Source organism: Chondrus crispus, genomic scaffold (assembly GCF_000350225.1).
Source record: "Chondrus crispus Stackhouse genomic scaffold, scaffold_36, whole genome shotgun sequence".
NCBI lineage: Eukaryota > Rhodophyta > Florideophyceae > Gigartinales > Gigartinaceae > Chondrus > Chondrus crispus.
Window position 1 is genome coordinate 357150 of NW_005179265.1, and position 11606 is coordinate 368755.

An 11606-nucleotide genomic window follows, 5' to 3' on the forward strand; every position below is an offset into this window, starting at 1 on the left:
CTCGACCATTCTTGAAGCCACGCCCGCGAGGGGCAGCGGCGAGGACTGTGTTGCTTGGGCGCCCAGCGGTGGCGAAGCGACCGGTACGGGCGAATCAATTGGCGCTTGCGCGGGCCCCGCCACTCCAGTGGACGGTTGCAGGCCGTCGCGAAGGCGTCGTCGCGGTTGGAAGGTGGGACCGACCGGCGTCGCTGCCGGAGCCCGAGGCGGGCTCAACGGCTGCCTGTACGCGCGCACAGCCGGAGTGTCGCGATGAACGTCCATCGGTTGGTTGAAGAGCCGCTGTAGGGGGATGTCGTCGTCGCTGTTGGAGGAGGTTTCTGAGTTCGCAGGGGAGTGTTGGGGAAGAATTGGGGGGTCAGTGTGGATCGCGTGGGGAGAATAGGAAGACGCGCTCTCCGAATCGGATGAACTCGCGGCGTTATATGACGCCAGCTCGCTGACGACGCAGGGGGCATGATCGTCCACACGGAGGGGCTTCTGTTCCCGCATCGTGCGCGATAGAAGAAAACGTCCGGAACGGACCCGCGCGCTCGAGTAGAGGGTCGCTACGGGGACGTAGCGAAAGCTAAGGGGGGAGGTCTGTAGTATAATGACCGGCGCAAGCGCGCAGAGGTCATCGGACGGCCGTATACGGTATACACGTCGGCGGCTGTGCTCACGTGTAGCGAGCGCGCGCGCATGCCGAGCGGTCGTATTCTGGCGTACGTGTACAGTAGTGCACGTGTCGTCCGAGCGGTAGTCTACGCGTGTTACGTGTGCGCGTTAGCACACGTGTCGTCCGTGCGGTAGTCTGTAAGCAACACGCGTTTACAGTAGTGAACACGTGTAGTAGCAGCGTCCGTGCGGTAGTAGCAATTATGGCGCTAGTTTTTTAATTGTGTACAGTACCCGGCACGCACTAGGCAGCAGGTACTGTACTACTGTACTGGGACAGGTGTCCGAGGCGTCCCTCTGCGGGGTTAAGACCTGGCACTCGTCCCCACCAGTAAACAGGGGCAAGCTCGCCCCCGTCCCTTTTGCGCCTACGTACGTCCGCTTTCGGTTGTCTGTCGCGCGCGCTGGCTTCTAACCCGTTACCGGTCGCTCCCGTTCACGCACCACGGGGCGACTGCGCGTAACCGGCCAGTGAGCCACTCCCTTTTCGCGAGCTCGTCCGATCGGTTCAATTGGCGCGTCGCGTCCGCGCCGCGTGCTCCCTCGCTAAAGCCTCCGCCTCTCACCCAACCCAGGGCGGGGAGGAGTTATCCCACACGTGGCATCGGTGAGTTCGTTGCGTAGCCAGTCCAAATCTAGAGGTTCCACCGGGATCTCGGGGAGTACGAGGCGTGTGGCCAATTTGGCTGAGCTGACCGGTTTCTCGTACACCCCGAATTTGATGGCTCGGACTAGGAAGTCCGGAGCCCTGAGCCCTTCGGCCCAGAAACGTGCTTGGCGGTGTGGGTTGCGCCATAGCACAGAAAGGTCCGGTTGCGGACCATTATTTGGAGCTAGACCCGGAAGAGCCTGAGCCTCCTGGATTGGGGTTCCGCGGCGGATACCGCTGTGCCCCTTTTCCTGAGAGTCCCCTTGAGACACGTCCTGTAGCCTGTGTTCCTGAGTTGCGAACAGTTTGTTTGTTGAACTCCTTGGCGTAGGCCTGGGTGCGGAGTTCGGCAAACTTCTCCTTGGTGTCCCTGTAGATTTGGGAGACGTAGGGCTGATCTTGCTGGCGTAAGTACTTCTGGAGAAGTACCGCCTCGGACTTGCCTGATTCCACGGAGTCGGAGAAGAGGTCTACTCGTTCCTGCACCCGTTCGTACGAGGCTTGGAGATAGTGGTGTAGGACTGAAAAGGCCTCAGTAGCGGCTTGAGTGTTTCCAGGGGACAAAGCCTCCGCCACTTTGTGAGATGCGACGAGGGCAGTTTCTGTGTTGTAACAGATGTTCCAGAGTACCTCAGCTTCCCAACCGTCCCTTGTATCCGATTCCCTGATGCGCCCGAACAGCTTCTCAGTTTCGGGAATGAAGCGTTTGGACGAGAATGGGGCCTGGTTAACAGGTTTCTGGAAGAGGTTGAGTTTCCCAGTTTCCCTGTATTGTTGGCGTGTAGCGACGGTGTCAGCGATTCCTTGAGCAGTCGGAGCTGGAAGATTAAACTGAAGTCCCCGGTCGGCGTAGACGGCGTGAGCAGATGTGAGCTGCAGTGGGGCAGGGCCCGCGCGGGGGGTCCTGGCACCCGGTTGCTCGGCGGCTTGTGAAACCGGCGGAGCGGCTGGATCCTCAGCGGTAGCGGCAGTAGGGGCCGTACCATCGAGGCGGTTCTGGAGCAGCGACAGAATCTGGGCGATCTGCGTTTCCAACGAGTTGACCTTGGTGACGAAAGCAGCAGATGGAGGGCGACTGGTAGAAGGCTGGTTTTCCAGAGTTGGTTCTGGGCCAGAGATGCCTGCCGATCCGAACGAAGATTGGTTTTCTTCAGCATTAGGCAAAATGCGCAAGTTGTTGAGAGCCAGCCGTGACGATGATCCGTCCGGAGCTTGTTGAGTTGTGAAACGAGAACAAGCGACGACTTGAGGAAGAGAGAAGAGTGGTGAGAGAGTTTTGACGTGCCTCTCTTATACAGCCCTGTTTTCGGACAGTGGCCAAATTTCATTTCTGCCAAGTTCCATTACGCGAAGGAAGAATCATTTCCAAGTCATAGTGAGGGTGCCAAACCATGGCGTGTGACTTGGTGCTGATTCTTTTTTTCTGCCAAGTTTCATTACGCGAATGAAGAATCATTCCCAAGTCATAGTGTGATTTGGTGCTGATTCTTGTTTTGCCAAGTTTCATTACGCGAATGAAGAATCATTCCCCAAATCATGGCGTGTGGCTTGGCGCTGACTTGTCGCCAAGTCATCCTGACTTGGATTTGTACGGCTGAAATGGTCCACTTGTTTTCTACTTTCTGCTGAGTTGTCCTGCGTTCCAACCGAAAAGCCCCCTTGTCCAGGTTCACCTTTCAATTGCCAATGAATGCACTAAATCATTTTCTGATCCAAAACGTTGCAGAATTCTGCAATGTATCATACCTCTTTCATTACAGTACATTTGCAGAACAGTTGCAGAATTTTATCAAGCGTAATACACCAACTGTAGGCCGCTTAGGGCTAGCGTTGTCCTCGCTGTACAACTCCACGACAAAGTCATAACTTAACTTGCTACTGTGCGCGGTACAGTACATACTGTACCAAAAGATCATAATATACCGTGGTCTTGCACAAACTCCCTGCGTCGGCCGGTGGCCATCCTACCGTGAGAGGAAACACCACTGTGCTCCCCCACGACGTTGATGCCTGTTCACTCCCATCAACGGCTCCGGTTTTCCATCTCCCTGGCGTACAATGCCGAGCGAATTAGCCCCTTCCCGCTGGGTAGTGCTCGATACTGGTGCTCTAATTGCCGGCACTGATACTCTTTACGCCCTGGCCAGTCTAACCGACCCCAACACCAACGACCCTCTCCCTCTACTTCCCGTTGACGAGCGAGTCACCTTCTACATAACGCCCGACGTCGCCTCTGAAGTGCGCGATGCCCGAGCGCGCGCCCGCCTGCAGGCTCTCGACCGTCTGGGTTGCGTCGAGCAGCGCGTCCCCTCGCGCGAGGCAGTTGCCGCCGTCGTGCAAGCCGCGAAGAATGCGGGCGATTACAGCGTCTTGTCTGCGGCCGATTTGAGAGTCCTAGCGCTTACGTGGATGCTGGACGTCGAGAGGAACGGTACCAAGTACTTGAAGCAAGTTGCCCAAGCTCCTGTCGTAGGGGAGATTAGAACGGCCCCGGGGGTCGGGTTTGAGGAAGTTGACAGATGGGAAGCGGATGGGAGGGAAAGGAGGGAGAAGGAAGAGGCGGAAAAGGACGGCTGGACTACGGTCTCGACTGCCAAACCGGAGCAGCCGAAAAAGGCGAAGAAGAGGAAGAGCAGAAACAGGAAGCGCGCGCAAGTGGAAAAGCCGCAGGTCGATACAGTAAGCGCTGCTACAGAGCTTGTGTTTAATGTGAATGATGACAGCAAGGAGAAAGTCCTGGGGCTGGCGACTGAAGCAGAAGGTCAGGCCCTTTCAGTCTCCAAACCAGAGAATAGGCGGGTGGATGGACAACTGGCTGCAACCGAGGCAAGCGAGGTCTCTCCACCCGGGGTATCTTCCGAGTTTCATGTTGCGGAGGAGGCAGTTCAGGACGCAGGACTCACACATGCTGAAGATGACAGCAGAATAGGGCAGGTCAGCTCCGGCTTGGAAGAGGAAATATCAGATGACGACGGCGTTGGATGGATCAACGAAGAGAACGTCGAAGAGCATCTCGCCCGTGACGGAGGTGAAGAGGAGATGACTAAAGAGGATCGAATGCGCGTCGCCTGTGTCACAACTGACTTTGCTATGCAGAATACGATGCTTCAAATGGGTCTGAAGTTACTCTCAGTTGATGGACGTCGCACAATCCGTCAGATTAGAAGATTTGCTTTACGCTGCCAATCATGTTCTAGTGTTACTCGCGAATTGCACCGCAAGTTTTGCGAGAAGTGCGGTAACGCGACGCTTCACCGCGTTGCGTTCAAGGTGAATAAGAAGGGCGTTGCGCGTGTCTTTTTGAACCCCAAGAAGAAGGCTATTCTCAGGGGAACTAAGTATCCTATCCCATTGCCACGAGGTGGGCGACACAACACAGATCTCATATTGACCGAGGATCAGATAGATCCCGTGAAGCAGAAGCGGATAGAAAAACAACGAGAGAGGCTGAATGTTGATGTCCTTGATCCGAGCAACTTTTATAATGCTGGGGCACGATTTAACCCTCACGACAGACCAGTTGTTGTTGGATATGGGAAGCGAAACCCAAATCAAGTAAGGCGGGCTCGGAAAGGGAAGCGGTAGATTTTGCTGCACAATTCGTTTCAAGCTTAGCATGGAGTGTATTAAAGAAAAGGAAAGAGATTGTGACAGCATGCCAGGGAGTGCTCACGGTTGTTTGATGAAGCGAAAGGGTCGTAAAGGAATGTTCCGTAGAGTACCGCGGCAGAATTCATCTGTGACTTCATAATGTCAACCGCCTTGGGAGCCAACGTAAATGCCGTACTGTACATATACATCTCATACACCTCTACAACAAATGATCTAACTACGGGTGTGACGTGTGGGGGTGGTCTTCGTGTGCAAGTATAGACAACGTGCCTAGTATTTGGAGAGGTGTCGGAGAACTTCATTAACTCCGATACTCAAGCTTCACTATAGAAACCTCTCTTTAGCAACCGTCTTGAGCCAGCCGCCGCGCTCTCCTCTTAAACTCGCGACGGTTGAGTCGGTACATACTGGTAGCCTGCACGTTAACTGGGTTGAGGGTGTCCGATGGCTCTGCCAGTAATCCTTGCAGTTTATCCAAAATGGTGGACACGCGAGTATTCGGGGTCCATCTAGTTTGGATGAGGTCGAGAGCAGGGATGCCGTCGGTGGTGATGTTGGGATGAAACATAGGTGACGTGAAGCGGGCAAACGGCGGGCGGTATGGATGATGGTGCGAGAATCGAATCTCCAGAGTGAAAAAGCCACCCTCATACGAAGTGTTTTCGGGCCCCAGAATGGTGGCATCCCACAGAAACGGATTATCGACATCTCTAGGGCTTGCGCTTCCCCCTGGTGAAGGTGATCTCGTGAGGTTTCGATAGTCGTCACGGAGTCGGTCGGCAGCGTAGCTGAGACTTGTTTTATCGCTTTCGGATACCGAGCCCAACACGGTTGGGGGCTTGTCAAGCGTGTCCATACGCTCCATGATAGTCTTTTTCATGGTTTCTAAGGAATGGATGATATTCTTCATATCAAATGTACCGCGCCTGTTTGAAAAGGCGTCCTTGTATTGCGAACCGTCCCTCCGCTCACGCAAGTCGTTGGCAATATTCATATACATCTCGTGCCAAAGGAGGAACTGGCGTTCGAGGACGTCAGGGAAATGACGTGCGTGTGCCGCGTGCTTGAGAGTGCTAAGGACGGAGACGCGGAGGGTCTCATATCTGATATAATCATTGTAAGCTGACTTAATGTCGTCGTCACCCATAGTCTCGTAACCCGGCTCGTTGTGGTATGGTTCCTCACACATGAGAGACTGAATAGACAAAAGCACGGAGGACAAACTCTCCGCGGAGGACCAAGCTGGTCCCGCCCAGGTGCCCAGAATGGAAAGACAGACCTTTCCGTCTGCATATAGGTTGGGATTAAACCTAACACGGCCGCCATCCGTAGTCTGGAGTATTACTTTTGGTGGGTTCATGGGGTACTCTGGACCGACCCTAATGTCGAAGCGAAAGAAGCCGCCAGCATAGGGTGTCTCCAAAGGGCCGATGATGAGGGCAGTGATCTTTGTGACGTCTGATTCATCAGCATGGACGTAGATGAACTCGACGGGTTCCCGGATGAGCGTATGCAACTCATGTTGAATGCGGAGTACGCCAGAGTTTGGCAAAGAAGCGGGGCGTGGGGCTGGGGCTCCGACCTTACGCAATACTGTAGGAGAGGGGACACCGCTGCCAGACGCGCCCGCCATCTTTCGGCTGGCACCTGGTAGAGGGACGTGTGTGGCAACGTCTGAAGCCGGGGGGATGGGCGAGGCGGAGGATGGGGCGGAGGGTAGGCGGGTAGGGTGGAGGTTAAAAAGGGAGTAAAAGGAAGGCGCGGAGAGTACAGGTTGGGTAAGCGTCGAAAGGACTGGACAGCACTCCGGGTTCAAGCGTGGAGAGAGCAAGGCGTGGCTGGACACGCAGGACGCGGCTTCCGTTGGGTACTTTGAAGCTGTTCATTTTTTTGGGGAAAATGGGCGGTTTTAGTGAGCTGGCGAGGAGGGTCTTCCAGGGCTTCAGCTTTGTTCAAGCCTACGGTACAACGAAGACTTGCACAGCGTCTGATCCGCAACGTGTCCACATGTTGCGTCCAAATCCCACGCATGGCATTTTAATTTATTTCTTCCTATCAAATGCTATTTCACGATGCGGTTTCCGGATCTCACCTTGGCTGGAGAGCGCTGGAGTGTGAGCGCTGGAGTGTGAGCGTGTGTGACTCGCCGGCCGCTTGCGGTGGCACACGCGCGGGAATCCATCTGTCTGCTGTGGACCACATCGGGAAGCTGATTTATTCCAGAAGTCGTGTCTTGCGAAAATTAGAAGGTTCAAACTTTTTTTAAAAAATCTTGAATTTTAGATTTATTCAGCATGGGAGTTAACGAGGTATAAATACTACCGAAACCAGCCACCCATCATCAGCCGCTATAGCTCAGTTGGTAGAGCGCTTGACTAGTAATCAAGAGGTCTCGAGTTCAAATCTCGGTGGTGGCTTACATTTTTATTTTTCGTCTCTGAAAACAACTCTGTTCTGTTTTTGTCTTTTTTTATTTCGACAAAACTCCGACCTACAAAAAATGGGCAAAATATTGTAATATGATTGATGTTTTTGTGAAATTGTTATGCTCTTGCACAACTTGAGGAGTACACAGCACACGTAGCAGATTCTTGCAACATAGTGCTTCTGCTTGCGTAAGAATACAGTAATTCGACCTCATTGGCAAAAAAATCTCATCCCTCTCCTACCGTTGGCCATTTTGCGTTGCGTTGCAGTGCAGGCCCCGAGGAGGCCACGACCATTCTTTTCTCATCACTCCCTGCGCGGTGATTAACTTGCATTCCTTGATTGTCGAGAATGTCTACTTCAGGACAACTTCGTCGTCGCCAGCCGCAACGATCACCCCAAAGGCGAAAGACAAAAGACAAGCCTGCCGCCACTGCGCCCTCCCCCAATACCGCGTCTTCTGCGCGCCGAGAGTGGTTTTTTCAAAACGTTCTTGAGCCTTTCCTGAAAGTATTGCGCGCTGGTATTTTCGGTCTCCTATGCGCCGCCTCATTCTCAAACAATGTCGCTGCCCTCTTCCTCTTCATCGTCACCATACTCAGTCTTTTGGCAGCCTTGGTCTTCACCTTCATGTCCATTCTTCGTCGCCCGGACGAGACTCCCATTCCGATGCCATCCATCCACAAACCGGATGGTTCCGTCGAAAGCCAAGAATCGATCACTGTCCACGAACATGACAAGAAGATTGCGAGCTACTTCGCATCGGAATTCCCAGCCCTCGGAATCGCTGCCGCTTGGCTTCATCTCTGGTCTGGGATTCGCCCGGTCTTCGCTGTGTACGCTGCCTACGTGGCTTATCGCTTGAATACCCACCCATTGTTTAGGATACATTTATTGAAAGAGCCGTACTGCAACGACTTCGAGAGACCCTTCGGCGGAGTCCCTCTCTTCCGCGAGGACGAGGACGAGCAGGTTAAGGTCGTTAATGGGAGCACCGCATTCGATGCTGCGCTTGAGGGAGCCTCTGAAGGCCAGCTTGTCGTCGCTGATTTCTCGGCAAAGTGGTGTGGACCATGTCGCGCCATTGCCCCATTGTATAAAGCGATGGCTGCAGAGATGACAGATGTCATGTTTCTCACCGTCGATGTAGACGTCTCACAAGACGTTGCCGCGAAGATGTCTATATCAAGCATCCCCACATTCATCCTCTTCAAGGACGGCGAACGAAGAGAGCTTTTGCGCGGTGCTTCCGCAGCCAAGCTCCGCGCAGCTATTCATCAACATAAGTGACCTGTATACCCAAACAAAATAACTATAAACATTTATTGTAACAAAATGATACAGCTCATTACCCACATTACGTGGTGCAGTCTCCAGTATCACCCGCCCCGCCGCAACGTATCGATAACTTCTTTCGCGTTCTCGGCGCCAAATATCGCCGATCCCGCCACCAAAACGTTCGCCCCCGCTTTCACAGCCTTGGCCACGGTCTTTGGTGATATCCCCCCGTCTACTTCAATGGCGAGGTCGGGATAAAGGTTCCGCGCCTCTGCGACCTTGTCCAAAACGCTCTCCATAAACTTCTGCCCACCAAACCCTGGCTCTACGGTCATTGCTAGCAGAATGTCAATTAAACCTTCATCGAGTAAATGTTTCACTGCCGACAACGGAGTCCGGGGTCGTAGAGCGATGCCCGTCTTCATGTCGAGCGCTCTAATTTTTTTTGCCAAAGCGCGTGCTCCTTCGATTTCTGATCTCGATTGTAGCCCAACGTATGGCCCCGGTTCATCTTTATCGTACGGTGCTTCACAAAAGCACTCAATATGGAACGTCACCCCGTTCGCTCCAGCAGCAGCAAGTTCTTCAACCCATTGCCCGGGGTTGGAGACCATGAGATGGCAGTCCAGAAACAACGGGGTGTGGTTCCGTAGTGACTTCACTACGGGTGGTCCGATAGTTAGATTTGGTACAAAGTGGCCGTCCATGCAATCGACATGCAAATATTCTGTCCCACATTTTTCCATTCGGACGGCCTCGTCTGCTAATCTCGCAAAGTCTGACGATAGAATTGAAGGGGCGATGATGACAGCGGGAGCCATGATGCTGGGCGCTTGGTTACAAACCCGGAAATGGCAATGTCCTTCCGATATAGGTCAAAGGTACGGAGCGGGGTATGTGTTGACAGCCAGGTGAGGTGGAGAGGAGGAGAGCGTTCCGCGGGTGATGTACAGCTTTTGTAACTTTGCGGGTTTGTTGAAAATTCGAAAGGGCGTGCAGAGAGAAACTCGTCCAGCAACGGAATGTGCGTTGGGCCTGTCGATGGGGTAGTCAAAACGAACACATTCAGAAAAATATTGCGCAGAATTCGTCAGTCATGATTTCCATTTATCCTCACTGTCCGCGTCATGATACGATTAGGCCAACCTTGTTTTCGACTGCGTAGAAATTCCGTTGCAAGCACTTTCCGAAGCGTCCTCACCCGTCACGCAAGTCAAGGAAACATGGGCGATGAGGACTCGCTCTCCTCGAACGGAGAGAGCCAGGCAATCTTACCGAGGGCGAAGATTAACGGCTCGCTACACCCCCATGTCCCAAAAGCGAAGCAACCATCTATCAGAAAGAACGATGATGGCTCCTGGGGACCAACTGGCCTTTATGGCACGCGAGTTCGAGAGACAAAGCTACTCGAAATACTCCGAAGCGTCATAAAGCCCTCTCGACTCAAACGTGTTGAAGAAGTGTTGTCAGCGCGAAGTAAGCGGGTGCAGTGCTTGTTTGAAAACCTCCATGACCCGGCGAATGGCTCGGCGTGTCTGAGGACAATGGAGGGTTTTGGTGTCCTTACTGCGCATGCGGTGGAGTCTTATGAACCCTTCAAAGTGTCTGGAGGTATCACTATGAATGCAGAGAAGGTATGTTGTTCCAAACTTTTGCGGTCCCTCTCGGATCGTTCTATTTGCAACGCGCACTGCCGTGAAGTTCGTAGTCCTGACAATTATCGAGACCTACGATTATCAAATGGTGTTTGCGAAGTGGATGATAGTGGAAAAATATCGACATTGCCTCGATGCAACTACAGCGTTGAAAGAAAAGGGATTCACCGTAGTTGCAACATGCTTGGACGACGATGCTGTACCAATATCTGACGTTGACTTCGGGAGTTTCGAGAAGATATGCGTCATGTTTGGCAATGAGGAAAGAGGTCTCAGCTGGGCATTACGCAATGAGGCGGACGTTAAAGTGTATATACCCATGTCCGGCTTCTCGCAGAGCTTTAACATTTCTGTAACTTGTGCCATGACTCTCTTTCATCTGCGGGAAAAGGGAGTTATTGTCCCGGACATTGATGACGAGCAAGTGAACAAGCTGTACCTCAGGTGGCTATTGATGTCTACTAAGCGATCAGCGTCTTTGCTAAAGAAACACAACTACGAGCACCTCGCACCTGACTTTGTTTAAGAATAACCTCAGACTTCCGTAAAAGATCTGCGGCAGTAGTGCCAATCTAGAAATTTCATGAGGCAAAGATGCTTCAATTGCCGAAGTCATCTTAAGGGTTGGTAACGTTCAGAGGGATACATGCGGCCCATTCTTGCAAAAGCAAGCTTCTGAGGGCGGACGCGTTGACTGATAGACACATTGGTGTTCTCGTCCTCTTCCCGATCATCATGCTGTTAAAAACCCAGAAGAATCATTCGAGCCGAAAAGAGGAAGAGCAGGAGACCGCCGGGCGGAGCAGTGGTGTATTTATACTGTTCGGTCGTCGAATAAGTGTGGGTGGTGGCAAACTGGCCTGTTTAAAAGTAAAATTTTGGGCTAAGCGCATCACCACCGGTAGGTGATCAAATGACCAAACAACAACACTTGGCACGTTTTTTCTAGAACTCAATTGGCTGGTGGGAATTTGGTGGCTTGGTTATTTGGTAATTTGATACAGTATCTCAAAAAGAACAGTGCCACCGGTGAGAACCAAATACTGTATCTATAGTACGCTTCGTCCTTGTGAAAATTTCTATCATAATGTCTCTCATATCCCTAATGTGATGTTTTAATGTACGGTTGTGAATCGACCCACGTCACGACATATGGAAGTATTTAATGAAATAATACGTACAGATGGAACACGTACGCATACGTTGATTATGAAAGTGATATTACTCGCAAGAGCACAGAACGCATACCGCCGTCGGACGTCGCAACCGTTCGGGAAGGTCCGTTGATGTTGAACGCAGATATTTGATACCCGAGGAGTCACAGCGCG

General features: G+C 52.5%; 5 protein-coding genes; 3 read left to right on the forward strand and 2 right to left on the reverse strand.

Annotated features, from left to right (window-relative positions):
- The first annotated feature begins 3364 nt into the window (after nucleotides 1–3364).
- On the forward strand, nucleotides 3365–4891 carry CHC_T00006118001 (hypothetical protein). Its single transcript, XM_005718121.1, has one exon. The coding sequence runs from the start codon at nucleotides 3365–3367 to the stop codon at nucleotides 4889–4891; it is 1527 nt and encodes a 508-aa protein (XP_005718178.1).
- An 18-nt stretch (nucleotides 4892–4909) lies between these two features.
- On the reverse strand, nucleotides 4910–6551 carry CHC_T00006119001 (hypothetical protein). XM_005718122.1 is given in 2 exon segments: nucleotides 4910–5258; nucleotides 5259–6551. The coding sequence occupies 1 exon segment, from the start codon at nucleotides 6549–6551 to the stop codon at nucleotides 5259–5261; it is 1293 nt and encodes a 430-aa protein (XP_005718179.1). The 3' UTR covers nucleotides 4910–5258.
- Nucleotides 6552–7975: 1424 nt separating this feature from the next.
- On the forward strand, nucleotides 7976–8635 carry CHC_T00006120001 (hypothetical protein). The gene has a single exon (XM_005718123.1). The coding sequence runs from the start codon at nucleotides 7976–7978 to the stop codon at nucleotides 8633–8635; it is 660 nt and encodes a 219-aa protein (XP_005718180.1).
- A 6-nt stretch (nucleotides 8636–8641) lies between these two features.
- CHC_T00006121001 (hypothetical protein) lies at nucleotides 8642–9444 on the reverse strand. XM_005718124.1 is given in 2 exon segments: nucleotides 8642–8724; nucleotides 8725–9444. 1 exon segment carries the CDS (start codon nucleotides 9442–9444, stop codon nucleotides 8725–8727), a length of 720 nt encoding a protein of 239 aa, XP_005718181.1. The 3' UTR covers nucleotides 8642–8724.
- A 1-nt stretch (nucleotide 9445) lies between these two features.
- On the forward strand, nucleotides 9446–11206 carry CHC_T00006122001 (hypothetical protein). XM_005718125.1 is given in 4 exon segments: nucleotides 9446–9534; nucleotides 9789–10257; nucleotides 10379–10804; nucleotides 10805–11206. 3 exon segments carry the CDS (start codon nucleotides 9446–9448, stop codon nucleotides 10802–10804), a joined length of 984 nt encoding a protein of 327 aa, XP_005718182.1. The 3' UTR covers nucleotides 10805–11206.
- The last annotated feature ends 400 nt before the right edge of the window (nucleotides 11207–11606 follow it).